The sequence below is a fragment of the Haemaphysalis longicornis genome, unplaced genomic scaffold, assembly GCF_048455015.1.
Source record: "Haemaphysalis longicornis isolate Haplotype H1 unplaced genomic scaffold, Haemaphysalis longicornis Haplotype H1 scaffold_1, whole genome shotgun sequence".
Lineage (NCBI taxonomy): Eukaryota > Metazoa > Arthropoda > Arachnida > Ixodida > Ixodidae > Haemaphysalis > Haemaphysalis longicornis.
In genome coordinates this window covers 141,238,566-141,262,446 of record NW_027526203.1, presented here as the reverse complement: position 1 = coordinate 141,262,446, position 23,881 = coordinate 141,238,566, and the positions used below count along the sequence as shown (strand labels likewise).

The 23,881-nt window shown below is 47.3% G+C and overlaps 1 protein-coding gene across 1 annotated transcript in view; it reads right to left on the bottom strand.

Moving 5' to 3' along the window:
• LOC144154925 (uncharacterized) overlaps nucleotides 1-23,881 on the bottom strand; it is a 53,121-nt gene that overhangs the window by 11,868 nt on the left and 17,372 nt on the right. Inside the window, exon 2 of the mRNA XM_077686043.1 lies at nucleotides 10,254-10,429. Within this exon, the coding sequence (XP_077542169.1) occupies nucleotides 10,254-10,429 (176 nt within the window). The remainder of the gene's footprint in view (nucleotides 1-10,253; nucleotides 10,430-23,881) is intronic.

The window sequence follows — 23,881 nt, the reverse complement described above, 5'->3', positions numbered from 1 at the left end:
TCAAAGCTGGCAGCGATATCACTTTATATCGCGTTAACATCAAAAGAACGTGCACAAGGGCAGAACTCGCAAAAGAGACATGGTCGCAACGCCTGTTGACATTGCTTCCAAACGAGGAAGCCGACATAATCGCGAGAATGGCAGGTGAAGACGCACGTGACTGCGATAAAGTGAAGCTTGAGCTGAGGCCGAGGAACAGCTTGTCTACAGAATGAAGTTTTGTAACACGGGACGGAGTCAAGGAGATAAATTCTCAGAATCAGCATATAAATGCATGCGCTTGTGTAATGAACGACTTAACTGGCCAACGCATACGAGGACAGGCGACGTGTGGTTGAGCTGATTGTGCAAGAGGTATTTTTAGCCTTTTGTGCGGTACCCACTTAATCTGCTTCCATGTAAGATTAAGTTAGAAAGGGTCATCCACATATATTATCTCGATTCGAACGAAAAATAACTCCAACAAAATATATACGTGCATCTTATCTGGCAATGTCAATTTGGTGGGTTATGTTTGTGATTTTTCTGCGGAACAAATAGGAGGATCCAGTTACTGTTTCTATTATGTTCCAGACAACGTTTGGAGAGAGTGCGTTTGAATATTTTTTGCTCCTCTCTTGCGGCACGTAACTCGTGCAGTTCAGTGAAGTTTACACTGTTTCGTGCATAAACAGCAACGATGAGCCGCATATATATCTGGTGCTTCTTGGCCGAAGATATACTTGCATGTTTAAAATACTCGCGCGCACCGCATATAAATTCAATGAACTTCTCCGACATCTATGAAACTGCCTAACAGCAGCGCGCTTTCATAAGGCAGCTAAGACGTAGTAGTGCAGATGTCCTTTGACAGAAAACAAAATCCCAGTTCTTTACCAACACCGCACAAAGCATGAAAAGTGTGCGAAGAAGGATATCTTAGGGAAAAGAAGAAATTGCAGGAACCCCTTTTCAGGTAGTCTGCAGCGCCCTATCCACTTTGGTGAACGTCGTATTTTGCTTATTTGAGGCGTGCAGTACAAAGCCACCAATGACTTGAATTCGACAAGAACTTAACGTCTTTAGCATCCCCCTCTCTCTATCGTTCGGGCGAAGCGAAAATTGCTATAGTGCTGGAGAATTCGTGGTGCTTTGTGAGGCTATTACATGTTGTGCATTTCTTTCACAAAGCGCAGCAGAAACAACAGTTTTTGTTCAACGCTCAGCCATCATCTCGCTGTGGTGTCGTACGTACACAATTTTAAGTGTTTCATAGGAATGTATAAATGGGTATAGCGTGCGGTTAAATAGGTACTTAGTGCACGTTACTTATGCCATGCTGCGGTATATACATAGTGTTAACCGACTGCGTCACATTTTACCATGCACATAGCATGCTACGCATGCAGTTATATTCTTAGAAGTTCATTTGCGTTTTTCATCTCGTGCCGGCTGTCAGTTTCCACAAGCAAAAAAAAAAGCCTCTATACAGAAAACGGTTGACAGGGTGCCATTCAGAAGCAGAAGAAAACAAAACTTCCAGAACTAAGTCTACCACGCGGTATCCGCCTTACCCTCCATGCATTAATCCTGAAACGGTGTGCTTATCTCAAATTATGCGTTGCAGTATCATAAAAATCCGCAGTGTTACCTTCTTTTACGTTGTGCCTTATCATAGTAATTGAAGTTCACCGAATGACCCGCCTTCTCCTGCTGTTCCTTTGGTTGCTGTTTTCAGTTCAGGACGAAAAACTGCTAGGAAACGGGAAGACGTATTATTACTTGCGAATTAGCTGTTTCACACTTGCCTAACTATATGCAGGTAGTTTTCTATAAGATGGCTATCAAAGAGCCTCATCGCATATATTATTGGCTATGTACAGGCTTCTTGTCAAGCGAAAACAGTCAATGAAGCAACGTCCTTTTGAGGTCACTGCAAACAAAAAGCAGAAAAGCTGTCATCAGAGCTTACGCACAGATATCGCACGCGGTCGCGGCCCGCGGCGAGAAACAACCTTAGCCCAAACTAATTTGTTAGATTGGGCTCTTTGTTCCAGCCGTAGTGCCACGTACACGTCCGCTTAGAGGTATATTCACCTTTTCCTAAGCAAATCAAAGCAACCAAGGGTGCAGAATATGTGAGCTCTTCCGCAGACTGGTCAGTGGCCGCGGCCCGCATCGCCCAAACCACATAGGAAGAAAAAGTTGGCCGAAGAGGAAACGATCGCCCCTCCTACAGCGCATGCCAGGCGCATGGTAGGCAACCGCGCCGCAGAGCTGTTTTCGTTCATGCAGAGTACAGTAAGACGGCAACGGCTAAAACAACGATGACTAAAAAACGGGACTGCGTAAACATTTAAACGACAGCAGTGCCGCTATCTCTCAGAGTTTACTTCTTCCACTTAGGTTCTTCCACTTGCAGCTCCACTAGTGACGTTCTACAGCGGTTGTCTCGACTGCTCGCGTGATGCGCCTGATGTTTACTAAAGAAATTGTCGATCAGACTGGGGGGAAGCGTTATCAGTTTGGTTATCGTGTGAAACTGCGTATTTCTTCAAATCCTGGGGCTTTATTTACTGTTCGACGGAGTGTAGTTTTGCCAGGAGGCGCAGAAAAGTGCCACTGCTGCTTATTTATGTGCTGGTAGCGGTTGTTGTTTAGTGACATCATTTCCCACTGCGTCAGATAAACACACCGCTCCGCTGCACGTTGTTCATGTGCGAGAAACGTTTCCTGCCGTAATTCACGTAAGCTGGCGTGTTCGTGAGGCTCAGTGGGCTTGACATGTCTGACTGCGCACGTTCGCCAGTGCTATTTAAAAAGTTGCCGGTGCGCGGCTTTTTCGAGCTTGCATGTCTCCTTACGGTGTGGCGTTGCCTAGTTGTATATTGACGGATCCTGTACCTGCCGGCGGTACTCAGTTGCCCGCGCAGACGTTGAACAACTTCGAAGGAAGTTTATCAGAGCGTCAGTCCTTAGACTTACCGGTATTTTGAAACTTTCGGGTTAATTGCGGTGTTGTGTTGGTTTCTGAGTAGCATAAATTTACTGTGCTAATGAAACCCGGAATCTTCGACCTTCACGTTGCCCGCTCAAACCTATGAGAGCGTGAGAGGTAGGTCACGCTATTGCGCCTAATTTTGATGTGCCTTCGAGGCGTTAGTGGCCCCACTGCTTAAGTTTATCTGTGCTGTGTGTTAGGTAGTTGTTCCATGTTCCTTCCAAAGACTGTGATCAATTCAGATGCTTTATGTACACTAGTCAACATTATTTTGCTCCTTGACGTGTGGATCAATTAGAGGGACAGTGGTTGTCTTAGCAGTAGCGTAGCCACAAAACGTTTCTTTTGGGGACGGGAAGAAAGGGGGAAACACGCAGCAGGTACTTAGAAAGCGTGCTACCGCTTCTATGCCGTCAATGTCAGTGGCAGCCCGAAAGTCAGAATAGTTTTCAAAACGCTGAGGTGCCAAGGTGTTCCATCGCGATGTGCACCAAACAATAATCCATTTCTGTGCTTCCTTGAACTAAGAAAATATACAGCGAAAGCAGATTGCTCCATTCTGTATTCATCCACTATGACCTGCCTAGAAACAGTATATGGCTGACTGCGGAGGCATTTGGCTCTCCACTGGTATCTTGTGACATATTTTTGTTCCTCTGCAAAATAGTAATTAAAACGTCTTATTTCTATTCCTTACATGAACCGGTGAAATCAAGGTTGTGGCAATACTGTGGCTAAAGACATCGTCTGCATGCTGAGCGGTCGTCGTGGCGAGTGTGGCAGATTATGAGTGTACTGTTCAGCTCATAAGCCACAAAGGAGTACCTCTTGAGTCGTGCATATTGCGCAGATATTCACCAGTTCGCATGGCACACGGAAAGGCGAGCCTGAAGTATGGTCAACTATTTTTATATCTCAAATTTCTTAGAAAGAAAACACTACCAGCGCTCGTGCTGTGAAAAGAATGCCACTTTGGCACAAGGAATAGAACATTGTTCAATATTTTGTTGTGCCCCTGCTCAAAGGACAGCATAAATTTATTCTCTGATATCTTTGTACTGTTTATTTTCTAGGAAATAGGGCATACATGTACTTAAAACAACAGAAAAGGAATTCATATGGCCATTTTTATCGTATTTGAATCTTTACTTGGAAGTGTATGCTCATGTGGCAACACATGAAATCTCTTGTATGGGATGAAATCATACGATTCTTCAAGTAAAAAATTGGCCACGCATCTGCTACTTTCATTGCACATGTCGACAAAAGACAATAGTCCACTGGCGCCGCAGGCAAGTAACTGCCTCCCTTCTCTTTCCCGCTTACCTCTCATGCGGTTCCTCTCTCGTCTCGTTCCTCCCAAGATAACGCGCTAGTGCTTTGCTCAAGTCAATTTAAATTTACCGCGTTCCACTGCTCCAAGTTAGGTGCCTCTATGCCAGCGCTGCCCTACGGCGGAGACGCATGTCAATAGAGGCACCCTATTATAACGTTTATAGAACCACCTTGCCCTACTCCACGAGCGTTCCAAGCGGAACGTGGTACTGTGATACGAAGGCGCTGCGGACACGTCCAGTGTGGTTGCTGGTTCAACAATACGGAGACAATTGAAGATTTAAATTTCCTGCCTTTAAAACTTCCGCAGTAGCAATAATAGTCCTAAATACAGGTGTGGCCTGAGCAATGCCTGCATTATATTTCGATAGGTGGCGAAATAAGGGTTAATTCTTTTTTGAGCGGTATTGTTACGATCACAGAAAGTGACGTCTGCAATGTGTGCTATACTTGTAATTTATAAGATAATTGTGCAACAGCCTAATACAGCAGTAGTTAGCTCACCATTTGGGCCGTACCGTTACGCCACCATGCAGGTCATACATATCAAGGGGGGAACATTTTAGATGAAAATACCTCCATAAAACAAATTTTCTGCCACAGTGAGATATTTATGATTTTCTATAGCTGGCAATTTATTTGTTTGCGGTAGCAGTATAAAGTGAACAAATTTTGATTGCATTTTACCAGTGTTGTTAACTTAAATAAACATCGCTTGGCTTAAGTTATATTAAGCCAGCCTCACAACAGCATTGTAGAAAGCATGTTACAGAGTGTAGAGAACATTTGTTGTAGTGAGAAGGTGTGTAAAATATGGTCAAAGTTGATTATAATATTTCAGTAATAAATAAAACGTCTCATTGGAGACCAGCAAGAAGTCCTTCAAACGGCTGTTGATTGCGCATACCGATACTTAGAAGAACGCGATCTCACATGCGCGCCTTAAAAATCGGCCCTCCTTACCCTGCAACAACGCTCAAAGGACCGAGGAATCACTCCGGTACCAGACCCTGAACTCCATACTGAAAACTTTCTAATTCCAACTGTTACCCACTTACGCATGCTCGGACTCATGATCCCCCAGGACGGATCGGGCTCGCATACAGTCTTATAACTTCAACGCACCAACACTGAGCTAACCCAATTAGTTCGCCGTATCACGCACAAATGGACCGGACTGAAGGAAAAAGACCACATCTGTCTTATTCAACCCTTGCTCATCTGTCATGTTACGTATGGTACGCCTTACCGGACCTCAATCCAGCCGAGCTGCGAAAGCTGTATATTCTTATTCGACATACTTACAAGACGGCTGTCCGACTTCCTACATGTACATCGGACGCCAAGCTGTTACAACTGGGCTTGCACAACATCTCGGAAGAGCTCTGTGAGGCGCAACGCACTTCACAACTCTAACGGCTTCAACTCAATAATGCTGGACGTGCGACCTTCACGCTCCGTGGATATTCATCACCTCCTGTCTGCACATGTAGAATACGAATTCCACTGTCTATACGGAAACACATCCGTGTTACCCCAATTCCTCGAAATATGCGCCCTACCTTTCACATTGGACGACGAAACGCCCGCACCAACTATCTTCAGACACAATATCAACATTACAAGGATGTACTATACAAAGATGCCTCTCCCTACGTAACCAAGAACGCCTATGCGATACCATCCGTGAACAATAAACTTCAGACCGTAGCAACAGCCACTGTCCTAGCCACGGACACCGCCATAGCTGAGGAAGCAGCAGTAGCCGTGGCAACCACCACAACGGAAAGCGACTACCTGACCATATTGACAGATTCTCAACAAGGTTGTCGCAACTTCCTGCGAAGCACTCTTTCCCCAGCAGCCCTCAATATTCTCAAAACCAAGGCTCACCTACCTGAACTGTGCATTATCTGGGCACCAAGTCATTCAGGCATAGTCGACAATGAAGCCGCACACACCGCGGCTCGAGAAGCAGTACACCGGGGCATTGCGGACAGCCAAAACCCTAGGCCAACCATCCCCACGCACTACACGCCCCAAACCCTACTAACATACAATAGCATACTCTCTCACTTCCGACTATCCCACCAACAGTTTCCTCCCCCCCCACCCCCCATAAGCCACTCAAAAAGGAAGGAGTCATACTTCGCCAGCTCTAAACAAACAGCTTCCCCCACAACACCATCTGGCACAAAATATTCTCCACGCGATACTCACCGCAGTGCATGTTCTTCCCCACATCAAGAACAGTATGCCACATAGTGTGGGCCTGCCCAAACAGCCCAGAACTCCCTCCCAATCCCAACCCTACCCCTTCACAGTTGGCGGTGACGCTGACCAGCTCCGACCCCTGTCCCCAGCTGCGGCTGGTGAACAGGGCACGGAAGGCCGGCTACAGCCAGGGAGTCCTGGACAGAGGACACCCCTCACTGGTCCGGAGTGACCGCACTCACGACCGATAGGATAAAGTTTTTTCCTCCTGCCCCTCCTCTCAAGGATAAAAAATAGTTTTTATATTCCGGCCACCGAGGCAGCAAAGTGGGACACTTTCCAGAATAAGGGCAACGTCGTTGATAGACTGTGCTGATATTTTTTCGTGCACACTTGCACCTTTAGCAGCATTCCCAGAAAAGAAACCAATAAATCACTGATATCTAAATCAATTACTGTGTTATTAAAGGGCCGAAGCAACTTATTCATTTAAAGGCACCGTGTAACAAACGTTTCTTGTTCTTTCCTTAAAGGTACGTGAGGTGAGCAAAGTCTTCTGGAGACCCAGTTATTCTGAGACAACAAAAAGGCAGCGTAAGTATTGTCCGCATCAAACGCATCGTGGATTCGCCGACTTCGTCGTCACTTCAGGATGTGGTCATTCTCTTCGCCACATATGTCATCTTAACCTTCTTATATGTATGTGCCCTTGAAGAGTTCATGGGACTTTTGCAGAGAGTTCTCGGAAAGCATGAGTCATTTGACATCGGCCTCGTGTCATTTAAACCGGAATCTCTGTTAAAATACTTGAAGTGGTCAGCTGGTTTTTGGATTTTTAATTATTGGTAGACGTTAGTCTCTCTTAAAAGGCATGAAGGGGTCAGATCTGCTGTAGGGGATTAAAAAATTAGCACATGCAAGTGACATGCAAACTGAACACTAAAGTCGTGCTTCCTTTGTGATTTTGCATCTTTAGCAGAAAGCGCAGGTTGCCTTTGGACCTACGCTGGTAATGTAGTCAATGGCACCACATTGTAACGTGCTTATTATTCAACTGCAGCTCATGAGAATTTTTTTTCATGGCAGTGCTGCTGCTGATGGATGCGAAAGTGACAGTGCTTATTTGCGCAGACGGCTTCAGGCTATTATATAGATCAATTTTTGTACTCTATATGCCCTGATGCCCATGTCACAGAAGAATTGATAATGTGCGTATTTGGCTTGGGCAAGTTTTTACTCTGAGCAAAGTAGTATTTATTGCTTAGAAGAAGCAGGGCTTTGTTCACAAATACACTGACAGCGAGATAGAAGGATGTTGTATTTTTAGGAATTTTACCTCAGGTAAAATTTTGAGGGTGGAAAAATTGCTTTCAAATTTGCTTGGTAAAACAGGTCGCCTTTATTTTTCAACGCTCGATCGTTTCGTTCTTAAGGACGTCTGACTTGTTCTTGCTGCAATTGATGACGCGAATCTTTTTAATCTGCTTGTTAAATTTTCAAATGTGTAACATGCTCCCAGCTATGTGGGTTGTAAAATTTTTAAAGGTTAAGACTGGCTTTTATGAGCTTTTTTTTTTGAAGGAGTGATTTTAAAAAACTGCAACTTGTCGTGGGCAAGTAACGTGCCTTAAGTGAACGGCCTTTTCAAGGTGCTTATAGAGTCTGTTTTGGTTGCAATTAGCTTGATATTACACTTACATCTCGTGTCCGGGAACTGTACTGTCTTTAATAATCATGTTTTAGTTGTGGCATACTTCCACATGATTTTGGTGAGTTCTCGCGTGGAAATGTTAATCGTTAATATTGTCTCGAGCGTTCTTTACCTAAACTCTCGCACTACTCTACGGTACGTCTTGTGATAGTACAACTGTGTATGGCTGGTATTTGTCTTTTTCCGACAATTTAATAGCAAGCTGCTTTTTCCCGAACAGTGCTATATAAACATGGTATGGCAAGTCCAGGTGCAATGGGTACTTCCGCCAATAAGTTGCCTTATTTCATTTGATTAGGCAGCATATTTTATGCTCAATGTTGTATAATCTCTATGCCAGTGCCGCCGTAAATGTACAAGTATATTTGTGACACAGTTGCCCCTAAACCCGTCTTTATTACCCATGTTTTTGTGTAAATGATGAATTTGTGAAAATGCCAGTTAAAGCCTAGTGTTATGTCATGGTATTTATTCCTTGTACGCTGTTTTTTTCGCTGCAATTTGAAACAGCTCTCCGTATCTAAAATGTACGCAACTACCGCCCAATAAAATTGCATAGTATATTGAAAAGCAGTGTATGAGTATCAATAGTTGCTTTTGTATGTATTTGACTGCAAGTATCATGTTTCCTTTGCATGTAACTACCCTGAATAAAATTCTGCGGGTGAAGCCAAAGACTCTCTGTGGTGCTCTGGGTGCCTCAGACCAACTTTAGGCTACTATAGGGAACTGTAAGAAACCACACTGCTGCTACGGGTTCTGCTTTCCATGTGTTGGTATCACGCTGAGCCATCTGTCAAGGCTGTGTTAAAATGGTGCTTGCGGTTTCCTTCTGTAACAACTGCATCCGCCAGTCTGGCATATGACCTCGGTCTATAACGTTGATTGTTGATTTTATCTACATATTTGGTACATCAATGCCAATGTGTACCTTCTCTCCGCAAACAATGAACACTGAATTAGAACGATTTTTGACGTTTTGCTTCCTCTCGTGCCTGCGATGGCAACCTGGTTACACGGTGTCTGAAATTAGTAACGCGACGTGAAACACCCTGTAAAAGAAAATACGCCAAAATAAATACCGAGGAACCATACAACCATAGAGTTCGGACGTCTGTTGAATCGGAATTTGTTATGATGCGTAAAATTTCTGTCTCAGGCTTGTCCGCCATGCAATTGTAACCCGCTAGAAGCAGTTCTCTCATGGTTCCAATGCTTTATTCACCAATTGGGAGTCCAGCATACTGGATGTGGCGATACCTTTTTTAATATTTGTTTCGAGATGCCGGTTGAAAAGTATACTCTCCCATCCCATGTTAGGGCTGAAAATGATTCCGCTTAGGCTCCAATGCACTATATTCAAAACATATTCTTATTTATTTAAGGAGTCAGGAAAGGTACTAAGTGTCTTCCTCCTGCTCTACAAGTGCGCGGCCATGGCTTTCTTTCCCGTGGAATTCGATAAGCGCGTTTCCACGTATGTGCTTATCGCATGCAGCTGCCTTTTTATGGCACTTGTTGGGCAAGGGGAGGCCGTACAATGAAGAGACTCACGGCGGAAGACAACATATAAGCTGAAATCCTGCGTGGGACCGTGGTGCCACCGGACACTGTTTGAATGCTGTGTGAAGGCCAGATATCTGCCTGTTTTTGCACGTGCTTGACGGGTACATGGCTACTTTGAGAGATCTTGAATTGAAGAAAGAGTTTCAGTATCGGCGTTTTCTTCCCCGGTACTGCGCGCAAATGTTCGTGGGTCGAGGCACGCCGCTAAGAGTGATGGCTGCGCGCCTGCTGTAATGCCAGTGAAGGAGACGGCATTGGCCATATGTTTCCGGGTCTGTTCTTGGTTGCTTCACACAACCTTTGACTTGTGTAGGCTTAACGAGACACTCACGGAAGTCATCTGAAAGACAGTCTAGACCTCTAATGCGTCCTTGGCTCGCGTAGCCGGAAAGCAGCCCATGCAACCTGTTCGTGTACATTCGTTACTACTGTATGGCGTGAACTCACCTGCTCCGAGGGACTTCATTTTTCTTTTGAGGCACGACGTACTCAAGAGACCTATAATATGTACTATTGCTTACACCGCTGCCAATGAACTTAGACACCAAGCACTCCCAGTAGTCTTCCATCCAAGTATGTTGTGATACTCTTAGCAGAACAAGGTCATTTGTACCACCAAGTAGCTGGAATGGCAAATAAGGAAGATCAAAGACAGCAAGGACAATATCTCTTCTCAAAAAAACTTATAATAGGTTACCTAAAATTGAGCAGGGGTGTTAGGATTTGTCACCTAAAATAACTCTTCTAATGCTCGGCATAAATTCTAAAGCCCGAAAGGATACAATTCTTCCGAGTATCCCGCTTTTCGAGATAACACGCCTGGCCTTCAAAATATACTGCTGCAGACGACTCTTCAAACAGAAAAAGCGCGAACCGCTTCTGGTCAGGTTTGACGCAAAATATGTGACAACTTAAGCGAGTCGCTTTGCAGAAATGAAGTTCATAGACTACCTGTGTGCAATAGTTGATGGACAGCAATACTATACATAGTTTAAACTTGCCCATAATAACTGGCGGAACCATTTCTCGATTGGATGAAACATTGTTGTGACCAACGGCTATCCCCGTCCTCTGTTACACCTGCTGGTTTAGAGTCTGCGCCTTTTTCGTAGAGTATCGTGTCAATAACACTGCCTTCTCGGTCTTCGTCGTCGGTCTTCATAAGCCCGGAGCTCTCCTGGAGTACTACCTATACGTGGCCTTACCATAGCGTCAGCAGAATGCAAATAGAATACCGTACGTGCGTGGAACTTCATGGCGTGAGTGGTATACAAACAGAAGGCGCTCTAGACGTGGGTGTTTTTGTCTTCTTTTTTTCAGACAAAACAATACGGTCACCCTCGGTATATACAGCTTCGCGGTAAAACCATTAATCCTTTACTGGGAAGACGACCATGACACCCACTGAACCTATTTTTATGCCTTACAAATAAGAATCGAATTGTGACATCAAGGGAGGATATATCTACCGCGACACGCAAGTGGAATATCAAGTAGTTTATGACCATGGGCATTGCCTTGGTTAGCCGTGACAGCACAACCCCTGTAATCCACGTTGAAGGCTCCAGTGTAGATATTCCAAAACCTTGCAAAAAATGGTTCAATCTAGTTGTGCCGCAATAGCTTGTTTTGAAATACCTCACTAATCAAAGTGTCTGAACTAGTCAACAACGGTCGCATATTCATATGGCTTTGGCTAAGAATTTCAAAGTGTAACCAAACCAATCCGTGTGTATAAGAGGGTTCCCAAATATACCATGCGTGATACTATACAATTACTAAAAAAATACATGCACCAGTGTGTAGCCCTGTGATATGTTGCATAATGGCTATATTTGTCATTTACTTTCTCTGACCGGAATGTTTCCTGTATTCGCTATAACGAAGCCGTATATGGTTAGGATGACGGTCTTTTTTCCTCCCAACAAAACAATTGGCTGAGCTTCGACTGGAGGTCCAAGGTTGGAGAAACAGAATTGCTGGCGGCCCCTCTCCATTTGTCCGCAACGCAGCTGTTCCATCATCACCATCAGCAGCAGCAGCCAACTATGTCCACTGCAGGACGAAGGTCTCTCCCATTGACCTCCAACCGGTCCTGCCGCACGCCACTCGAGTCCATTCTTTGCCGCCGAATTTCCTTATTTTTTTCCTGCAGTGAAGAATTGGCTTTCCTCTTTTTTAGACCCGTCTATTGGTGTCCACTCTGTCACCCTGCTATTTCATCGATTGTCATTTCGCGTAATTACGCAGCCAGGACAGTTCCATTTCTTGTTCTTTATGTGGACTACAATACCTTCTACTCTAGGTTGTTCTCTGATACAGAAAGCTCGTATCCTGTCTCTGTCCTACCCAGTCATTATTCGTTCCATTCGTTCGAAAGCAAGGCGACGTAAGCTTGCTTTCAAGTTGTTTAGTAAGGCGCCATGTTTTCGTTCCATATGTCATTCTTTCAAATTTATTTCTCAACTTGCCCTCTGAGAGTTCTCCATGACTGGCAGGACCAGATATTTTTGTCCGCAGCCGTTCACATCTCTCCCAAGGTGTACTGCGCTATTACGAGCTAGACACCGCGGCAAAATCCAAAGCTAACGCTCGCGCTACGAACCCAAAGTATATACTGTATGCCCGGAATGTAATATAAACACGTTAAACCTTTGATATTTCTTGTTCTTGCCGACATAAACAACCAAACCTGCGAAATTCAAGCGCTTCAGTCTATCTTTTTCCACCTCTCCGACAATGTTAATTACAAAAGCAGACGAGAAGCAAAAATTACGGGATGTTAAAGCATACCGACCAATATCTCTAACAAACGTTGATCACAAAGTTTTATGAAGGTTCTGGGTAAAATGTTACAAATAGTAATCCAGAAAATTCTTGGTCCACATCAGACGTGTAACATCAGGAGTCGTAACATATTTACGAATGTCCACAAGGCAAGGTGCATGCAGAAATATTGCGATGCAATGCACTAGGGCATGGCGATTCTCTAGCTCGACCTGGATAAAGCCTTTGACTACGTCTCTCACAAGATCCAGCTTTATGTTTTAGAACACCTCAACTTTGGTTCTGTCATTGAACGGGTAGTGGCGCTGGCGTACCGGAACTGCACTACACGATTGATAGTGAATAAGAAATTGGAAGCCGTCATCGAGGTGCAGCGTTCCGTGCGCCAGGGCTGCCGCCACAGCCCGTTATTGTTTTGTGTATGCAGTGAACGTCTGTGCCTGAGCATCATTCATATACAGCATGTAGAGCATCATGTATATTCTAACTTGCAGTTAATTCGAACTGACGCCCTGGTGCTGGCACAGCCCTGTATATTTCTATGGGAGAAAACTCCCTCCCGATAATTAGAAGGCGTCGGTACCCACAACGGTTAGTTCCATCTGGGACCCCTGGTATTCATCGCTACTCACAGAAGACGTCAGCCCAGATGGATTACAATGTGCTTAAAATACAAAACAATCCAAATTTACTAGAGATGCAAAACAACAAAGCACAAAAACTACAGCGTGGCGCACGTGCTACGCTGCTGCGACAGCTCATTTCGCTTCCCCATCGGCCTCCGCGCCGCCAGCACCAGTGGTCCGGCGCGTATGCCGTTGCAGGTTTTCTTAGTGCCGCGGTCGCTGGAAAGGCCTGCTATCAGGTGGCATGTGCAACAAGCTCAGCTGTGTCCTGCGCGGTTTGTATTGGTCGTCGTAGTCCTGCTTCTGCTTCTGCCACGGCGGGAAGGCAGTTTCTTCTGTCACCTCTTTCGCTGCCTCGGAGCTTTGTCAGCGACGCCTCATCGACTATGCCAGTCACGACGAATCGGGGCATTATTTACGAGATTACCTGCCTCAAACGGGTAGTAGCGCCTACTTTGCGATAGCGGGTCCAGAGGTGGCTTTTTGTCTTATGCCTGCGCAGCGTGGCGCGATGTCCATTTATTCAAAAACTCGCCCGCTAATTCGAAGTCCGCTTAATTCCAAGAATTGTATGGTCCCCTTCTAGTTCGAAGTAACGGGCTTTTACTCTAGTAAAATAACCGGATTTAAACTGCAGGAGACAGAGGTCAAACTGCTCGCCTACGCTGACGACAGGGCCGTTGTTTGTTCTAACAAAGAAAGCCTGACGTTCACCGTTGAAACAGTGAAGCAGTTTGGTGAGGACACGTGGGGTGTGGTGAATTAAGAAAAATGCCTGGGGTTTTGGCACGGCAAATGGCTGTCAACGCCAGCGACCTTTGCTAATGTAACTTGGTTGGTCACCACCCCAGTATAGTACTTGTGAACCACACTATAATACTTTCGCGGCAGCGAGCCTTACTGGCGGTGGCAGGTGCAAACACTCAAAGAGAAGGGGGAAAAAGGGAAATCAACTGAGCTGTCAGTGTTCGCGAGAGTCACGACTTGTAATCTTTTCTTTGTGGCAAAGCTTTGCTTTGTGATGCAAGTACTGCATTGTTCACGTTTGAATGTCTGGAAGCCACATCGCGCATTTGGTGTTTTGGTGTGGGGGTTCTGATGACTGATTGTAGGGTTTAACGCACCGACGCAACGCAGGCGATGAGGCGCGCCGTAGTGGAGGGCTCCGGATTAATTTTGACCACCTGGGGATCTTTAACGTTCGCCGAAATCTCGTACACACGGGCGTTTTTGCTTTTCGCCTCCATCGGAAAAGCAACCGCCGCGGCCGGGAATCGAACCCGCGTCCTCGTGCTCAGCAGCACAACGCCTTAGCCACTGAGCCACCGCGACGGGTTGGTGTCGGGGTTCACATGGGAGAGTAGCAGTAGGACAAATTTGTTCCGGCGAATACGTGATGGTGGTTTAGGGCTGACTCACCTGTTTTTACGTCAGCGCGTAAACCGATTTTCGTTTTTGCGCAATGTACAAGACCCTTTTCTGCGCACTGTAATGCAAGTTCGGTTAATGCGTTCTAAGCCAGAATGTGTTGTTTTTTCAAGTTGCATGCCAGGTGGTGTTTATATAGATATTTTAAAGAAACTATTTTGTCATTGCGATTTTCGGGAACCTGCTTTTTAATGCAATATCTGGCCAATGTTACCAGTAAATAGATATATGATGATCATCACCATTTATTTTCACTTAAAGGCCCATTACATAAGGGGGGGGAAGCGAGGGCCTGTGATGGTCATGATAACTGAGTGGAAAACACGACAGCAATAGCAATATTACATAAACACAACATCAAGAACAATATAACCTAAACATGAAAACAGCGATAACAAGACGATTGCACAAATGTGGGAAAGCGAAATACATGACGGCGTATACATGTTCGTTGAAACAAAAGAAAAACAAGACAAGAGGAACAAAAAGGTGGAGCACCAAAGAGAAAAAATATCAGCTAACATGTAATGTAGGTAAAGACGTTTTTAGGGAGCAATAACAAAGGACTCACCCCAGCAGCCGTTTGACTGCATGGGGCAGCAAGGGCTTAAAAAACGGAAGGAGAGAAAACAACAACAGATTTAACATCATTAAAAGGTGAGCCAGCAGTATGGAGGGTCCACAAGCAATGTTGACGCACAACAGGGTGGTAGTGATCCTTGAAATACTTTGAGCGCGTGTAATCACGACCCACAATCTGGAGGAAACATCACATGGTGCGGCAATAAGAGGAGGATGTGTCAACAAGAATAAGATTAGAGCATGAGGTAACAGCGAATAAAAAGAGCAAGGAGCACAAGCGATAAGATACATAGAAACTATACGGTAATATCTGGGTTTGGTTGTACTACACGCTGTTATGTCATGAGGTCTGGCTGTACAGGGGTACTGTTAATTATATCTTGACTTTATTATGGTCGCGTTTAGTTGGTATTTGTTCAGGCAGGTTATTAAACTCTTCTGTGGCAACAGGAAAAAGACATTTATTGAATGCATTTGTGGAGCCATGCAGACGCTGCTTGCTCATTGAGTTATGAAGGCGGCGTGAGGTTCGGAATGGCGGTAGCAATAATCAGGTGTGTATGTCGGGAAATGTATAATATAGTTTATGAAAAAGACAGAACCTTGCAATATAGTTTATTAAAAAGACAGAACCTTGCACCCTTCTAGAAACAAGGGTGGGGAGACCGACGGACGATTTTACAGCTGAGATGCTAGATGGAAAGCCGTATGTCCAAGAAATAAAACGGGCTGCGCGATTTTGGATTGACTCAAGAGAATTTATCAAAGAAGTTTGATGGGGGTTCCAAATTGCTGAAGCGTAATCAAGCTTAGCGCGTACAAAGGTTGTGTATGCCAACTCTAGCAGGTAAGCATGATAGTGATCTTATGATGTACCCGAGGATTTTAGAGGCATTGGCTGCAAGTTTTTGGATGTGGTCAGACCAGATTAATTTGCTCTTTATAAGGATACCAAGGTACCAGTAACTCCAACCGTGATAAGTTGGTTGAGGTAACCGAGTATGTAAAGCTAACGTGAGAGTGTTTCTGGGTAACGTGCAGAAATTTACATTTCGAAACGTTCAGTTTAATCATCCATTGCGAGCACCAATTTTCTAAGTGGGTTAGGTCATATTTGAGAAGGAGCTGATCATTTTTACTAGAAATGTTTCTCTAGAGAACACAGTCGTCTGCGAAAAGCCGAATCTAGGAAGATATACCAGACGGTAAACCATTATAGTAGATAAAAGATAAAAGAGGGCCGAGAACTGAGCTCTGCGCTACGTTTTGATAACGTTAACTACTCGGCAATACTCGAGCAAGTTCCGAGGTTGGACATGGGCAAAAGGTCTCACGAGTATATCAAGAGCTTACTGACGGGGCGAAGGGTGGTGCTGATCGCCGGTGATGTCGAGACGAAAGCCAAGGAGATCGGAAGCCGAGGCACGCCTCAAGGGTCAGTGATCTTGCCGCTCCTCTTCAACCTGGTAATGATAAGGGTCGCCCACCAGCTCGCAGAGGTGGAGAACGTCGAGCATACGATATATGCCGACGATATCACCCTGTGGGTCAAGGGAGGTAGCGACGCCCAAGTGGAAGAGGTCCTGCAGAAAGCAGTGAGGACCTTCGAGGGGAGCCTCGAGGGTACTGGCCTGAGATGCTCACCGAGTAAGTCTGAGCTGATTTTGTACAAGCCCAAAGACAATCAGCGTGAACAACGACGAGAACAAGACGAAGTTAAGATCTACAGCCAGGATGGGTCGGCGATACCCAGGGTATCCGACATCAGAGTACTGGTTATGCTCCTCAACGAGAAGGGCAACAATGGGAGCACAATGGCGAAGATCGCCGGCAAGGCGGCCAGCGCGATTCGGCTCATGAAACGAGTTTCCAATAGGAAGAGGGGGCAGCGCGAGGAGAGCCTCATACGACTAGTACAGTCATTCGTCATGAGCCACTTAACATACGTGGTGGCGTTGCACAAGTGGAAAACCAACGAGAAGAAAAAGCTGGAATCACTCAGTCGAAGGGTGTATAAGACGGCCATCGGACTACCTGAGTCTACAAGTACCGAGCGACTGCTAATCGTGGGCGTACACAACACCTTGGAAGAAGTCATCGAGGCCCAACGGGTGGCGCAGCTAGAGAGGCTAACCCTAACCAAAGCAGGCAGAAGAATCTTGGACATGCTGGGATACAACTGCCATGAACAGCAGGGAACCAAGACGCAGCTACGTGACGACACCAGGGACAAAATCCAGGTGGATGCAGTCCCGCGCAACATGCACCCGGAGTACAACGAGGGCAGGCGGCAAGCACGGGCCAAGGCGCTGGCGGAGCTCCACGCCGGGGACGCTGGAGCCCGCTACGTCGATGCAGCAGAATACTGCAACGAACGTGGCTTCGTGGTGACGGTGGTCGACGCCGAGGTCAACCTCCCAGCGGCGGCCAGCGTTGCAGGCGGGACACCCGAGGAAGCAGAGGACATGGCGATCGCGCTGGCCCTCAAAGATCCAGGCAGCACAACGGTCCTGAGTGATTCCAGGCAAGCTGTCAAAAATGTCTCCAAAGGCAGGGTTTCCCCCGTAACGGTGAAACTACTGCGAAGATAACCAAGCCTCATTGGGAAGACGAGAATCAAGTGGTTCTCGGCACACGTAGGTACGGTGTCGGCACGTGCTCAGAACCACAATGAAACCGCACACGCTGGTGCGCGCGAACTCACTAACCGCGCTGAGCAAAGTGGCGGAGAGCATTTGTGGCACAGCACACGAGACCGAATGACTACCTACAAAGAAATTACTCAGCTCATTACGCATAAGAAATTACGGATCAGCTCATTCGAAGGTTGTGAAGCGGGCGGTCGCCACATCCGTTATGACGAATGCACTGGTCCGGTCTTGCGGGCACACCTTTCAGGCAAGTTTCACCGTGCAAGTCCACCGTCTTTCAGCCGCCGGATTCTCAGATCAGCTTCCTAGCAGCATAGCCAGAAAACTTTTGAGTGACATGAGGAAGAATGCCACACGGAAACGCCGCAAGACAGCCGCAAGAAAAAAGCGGTAATTCCATACATTCAGGGTGTCAGCCACAAACTCAAAAAGATAGTAGGACGGTCGGGTGTACAGCCGCTGTTTTCTGCCCCCAACAAACTGGGCGGGCTCTGCAGGAGAGTGAATATAGAGCAAGCAGCGGAGAAAGGATGCCAGGTAAATCACACCAGGCCCTTTGTCGAATGCCGGGAAGCGGTGGTCTACGAGATCCTCTTGGTGCCTTGTGGCAAGTCGTACGTGGGACAAATAGGGCAGTGCATCAACGACAGGTTAAGGGAGCATGCCAACACACTGAAGACCGGCACGGGCAGCATGCTTGCTCAACACGTCAAGGCTTGCCGATGCACACCACAGTTCGACAAATGTAGTATCTTACGAAGATACAAGGGCCAGCGCACGTGCGAAATCTGGGAAGCGTTTGAGATACACAAGAGAGGAACCTCGTGTGTAAGCACCCCTTCAGTACCGCTCCTGGAAAAAGAAATATCATACTTGTCAAGATAGCGTCTTCTATTGATTGTTAGCATGTGTTAGCATGTGTTAGTTATATGTGTTAGCATATAACCTAATTCGTTCACTGATCATGCGCGCGGCTACTCTTTGATAACATTTCGCCTATATATTTCGTTCTTTGCTTTCAAATAAACAGTTGTTAGCCAGCGCTTGTGTAGTCTTCTCTTCCCTTTGTCCCGTGCGTCGCGCTGTTTTGTTAAAGTATAAAACAAGCCCGGAGGCACTTATCGTAGGCACTCTTCGGTGGCACCGAGTGAAGAGGGGCTGACGCCTGTGTGCGATCCATGTAACGCTGTTGTTACCCTTGTACATACTGTATATAAATGCTGCTTCAACTTTTCGTCGGCTCGAGAACTTCTTCGCTCTGCCCTGCGCCGCGTCGATACCGGACGGGGCAAGGCAGCGACGCTACACCGGTGGCTGCGGCGAGCGGGCCCAGTCCCAAGAGCGGTGACAGCGGTGGGATAGCTGATTCCCAACATCGGTGACGAGCTGGATGCGAGTCCCAACCTGGGAGCAGCGCTGGGAAGGTCATTCCCAACAGTGGATGGCAGCTGCGGGATCGACCGGCAACGGCTACTATCTAGTGTGGTAAGCACTCAACGTTTTCTCTCAGCACACCAGACTTCTCTAGCACAGGTTATGGTAGTTTAGAAAAGGGCTGTGTGAAGCACTGTGAAAGCTTTGATTGCTTCAAGCCCAGAGAAAGTGTGTTGAAACCAAAGCTAGTGCTGAGGGCGTAAATAAAGGAGCGTAGGGAATTACTTGCGCGTGCCTTACTAGTAGCTGGATGGTACAGGAACGGCAAGGGAATTCTAACATGGGTAAGCAGCAAGAGGCCAGTGCAAACGATTGAGGACCTTAAAGTGAAGGAACTCATCGAAATTTGCGAGGGGCTGGGCCTTGACTTACGCCGTGCGAAACGGAAGCAGGCGATTCTTGAGGTCTTCCGGAAGGAGAACGTAACGCTGAGGAAGTCAATGAGGCCAGGGCTGAAATCAAAGAGCGCCGTGAGCGCGAGGAGGCTAAAGAGCGCCGGGAGCGCGAGGGAGCCGAAAAGAAAGAGCGCCGTGAGCGCGAAGAGGCGGAAAGGCAGGAACGGAGAGAGGATGCCGAAAGGCAGAAACGGAGAGAGGAAGCCGAAAGGAAATTAATGAGAGAGCTAGCCGAAATGGAGTTCGAGTTGATGAGGCTAGAGATGGAGCTCCGGCAGGGTTTGCCTGCGCCTAGCGTAGCTTCTCCAACGGTTCAGGCGAGCGGTCCGAGAAGTCAGGACCAACGGCTGCTGTTCGTTGTTGAGAGGTCACGGCCGGAAGACGGAGCGTCCCAAGGCAAACGCGAAGCGACCGCACTCGTATTCTTGGACAGAGGAGCGAGCGAGGAAAACGAGAAGGGCGCAGAGGCAGAGGAGCCGCTTCGAAATAACCATTTGGAAACGCGCGCACAGTCCGCGAGCAGCGGCCAGTGCATGGCACTTACGAGTTCGCATGCGGGGAAGCTCTCGCAGAAACTTCACTCTTCCCCAGCGGCCGAGACACGAAAAGATGCCCAGCAGCGTGGCCCGACCAGCGAGACGACCAAAAACTATCGCGGTAGGTTAGTTGAACCGCCAGCAGATGAGGGGGGTTGCGTGAAACCCTTCGGTGGAGAAACGTAGCCGGGCGACACGAAGAGTACGCTGTCACCGGTTTCCGATCAGCTGTTGCGCGAAAACGACCTCAAGGTCGAAGCGCTGCCGTGAGAGAAATCCAGTGAGCTCATAGCAAACGACGCTAACAGAGAGTGTACCGCCGTCTCAGAGAGCAAAGGGGTACCTAAGCGAGACAACGCACTTGCTGAGACATCCGATACAGGGCCGTACGAGTCCGCTGATCGTGTTCATGTGGCGGCCTCGTCTCGGCAGAATGCTCAAAATCACGGAAAGCCTTGGAGGTGGTTTGCGATCGGTACGCGCTCAGTGCGCGATATATCGAGTTTTCGCGGGGGAGCGTAAACTGCAAGGCTAGCCTGAAGAAGCCGCGCCAGCCCACAGAAACAGGTGTTCCTCCGGGTGCGAGCTCTAACTCGGGCGATGTTGTGGCAAAGCCTGCGAGCGGGACACTAGAAAGGAGCGAGCAACGAAGGCCGAGCAGCGAGCGGTCCGAAAGCTCTGGCAGTAAGTAGCTTAGTGGACAAGCGCGTTGCGTCACCCCATCGGTGGGGAAACCCAGGTGGCCGCGCGTTGCGAGCGAACTCGATGTTGTCCCCAGTTCGCGATGACTTGCTTGAAATCGGTGTGGGGCACTTTCACCCGCATTTCAAGCCAGTGGAGCGAAGACACTCACTGCGAAAGCGAAAGTTCAGAGCCCTTAGAGAACAACGTTACAGTATGTGCCCCCGGGCAACTTTTTATTTTTCTCTTTCTTAGTACGCCACTGGCGCCGCCGCGAAGGAATTGTAATCCCTAAAATCCTAGAGCGCGTTAATCCCCTGACGTGTATTTAAAAGCCAACTTAGAAAGCACGAGGGCATTCGCGTTCGCACAGACGCCCAGGACCTAGTTCATTCTCGGCCGCGGGAAGAAAATAAGCTGCGTGTCTAGAGAACAACGTTACGGTATGTGCCCCCGGGCAACATTTTATTTTTCTCTTTCTTAGTAGGCCACTGGCCCCGCCGCGAAGAAATTCTAATCCCGAAACTTCTAGAGCGCGTTAATCCCCCAACATGTATTTAAAAGACAAACTTAAAGCACGAGGGCATTCGCGTTCGCAGACACCCAGGGCCCAGTTCATTCTCGGCCGCGGGAAGAAAATAAGCAGCCTGTTTAGAGAACAACGTTACGGTATCTGCCCCCGGGCAACTTTTTATTTTAAATGCAGAGCATTTCAGTAACTCACGATGCCACCCGCGTTGTCCTGTCGTAGTCCGCACCGTCGTTGTCCGCACCCCTCCCCCTACACTATATAAAAGAAAATACTATCCGGCGCCAGGTTTCGATCCCTCGAGCCTACGGGCGGAACGTAATGTACATGGTGCTCTACCCACTGCGCCACAAAGCCGACACAGAATAGGACGCTACGAACGCGCCTTATATCGTTGACTCATTCAAATTACTGCTGACGAGCGCTCTCTCGTCAGCAGTTGCCACAAGTGCAACAACATTAACGTAACGCAAACTACTTAACGTCGTGCGCCCCCGGAAATGATCTGCATTTGATCGTGCCCCTCGCGAGGGGGATGTTTCACTGTGTCTTCCTACTGGCCAGTGCACTCGTCGCCATCTGTCGGATGTTGTGCGAACCCTTTGCGGCTGATGGCGCGCGATTGGAAACGACATTTTTACCATTTTATGCATCCTACACTTCGCTCACGACTGGAAAAGCTGATGGAAGGAATGGGGCGGGACCCTTACGCTTCCACACCACGCAGAAAGATCACGAGAACAGTGAACGACCCTGTCACCGCGCGTTCGCGGTGAACGACGTGTCTTCGTACATATTGGAGTCTAAAATGTGTGAGCGAATGGCTAAAGAATCGCCTCAAAATTTGGTAGTGTGAGCACGTACTGTCGGTGTCAAATGAAATGCGAAAACGAAAATATGAACCAGAACGTGCAAAATTGAAAAATACTGTTCATAGAGTTCATATAATGGCACGCTATAGGTATATTTGGAAACCCACTTTTTCTCTTTCTTAGTAGGCCACTGGCCCCGCCGCGAAGGAATTCTAATCCCGAAACTTTTAGAGCGCGTTAATCCCCTGACGTGTATTTAAAAGCCAACTCAGAAAGCACGAGGGCATTCGCGTTCGCACAGACACCCAGGACCCAGTTCATTCTCGGCCGCGGGAATTAAATAAGCTGCGTGTTTAGAGAACAACTTTACGGTATCTGCCCCCGGGCAACATTTTATTCTTCTCTTTCTTAGTATGCCACTGGCCCCGCAGCGAAGGAGTTCTAATCCCGAAACTTCTAGAGCACGTTAATCCCCTGACGTGTATTCAAAATCCAACTCAGAAAGCACGAGGGCATTCGCGTTCGCACAGACGCCCAGTACCCAGTTCATTCTCGGCCGCGGGAAGAAAATAAGCTCCGTGTTTACAGAACAACGTTACGGTATGTGCCCCCGGGCAACATTTTATTCTTCTCTTTCTTAGTATGCCACTGGCCCCGCCGCGAAGGAATTCTAATCTCGAAACTTTTAGAGCGCGTTAATCCCCTGACGTGTATTTAAAAGCCAACTCAGAAAGCACGAGGGCATTCGCGTTCGCACAGACACCCAGGACCCAGTTCATTCTCGTCCGCGGGAAGAAAATAAGCTCCGTGTTTAGAGAACAACGTTACGGTATGTGCCCCCGGGCAAAATTTTATTCTTCTCTTTCTTAGTATGCCACTGGCCCCGCCGCGAAGGAATTCTAATCCCGAAACTTTTAGAGCGCGTTAATCCCCTGACGCGTATTCAAAAGCCAACTCAGAAAGCACGAGGGCATTCGCGTTCGCACAGACGCCCAGTACCCAGTTCATTCTCGGCCGCGGGAAGAAAATAAGCTCCGTGTTTAGAGAACAACGTTACGGTATGTGCCCCCGGGCAACATTTTATTCTTCTCTTTCTTAGTATGCCACAGGCCCCGCCGCGAAGGAATTCTAATCCCGAAACTTTTAGAGCGCGTTAATCCCCTGACGTGTATTTAAAAGCCAACTCAAAAAGCACGAGGGCATTTGCGTTCGCACAGACACCCAGGACCCAGTTCATTCTCGGCCGCGGGAATTAAATAAGCTGCGTGTTTAGAGAACAACGTTACGGTATCTGCCCCTGGGCAACTCTTTATTTTTCTCTTTCTTATCAGGCTACTGGCCCCACCGCGAAGGAATTCTAATTCCGAAACTTCTAGAGCGCGTTAATCCCTTCACTTGTATTTAAATGCCAACTTAGAAAGCACGAGGGCATTCGCGTTCGCACAGACGCACAGGACCCAGTTTATTCTCGGCCACGGAAAGAAAATTAGCTGCGTGTTTAGAGAACAACATTACGGTATGTGCCCCCGGCCAAATTTTTATTTTTCTCTTTGTTAGTAGGCCACTGGCCCCGCCTCGAAGGAATTCTAATCCCAAAACTTCTGGAGCACGTTA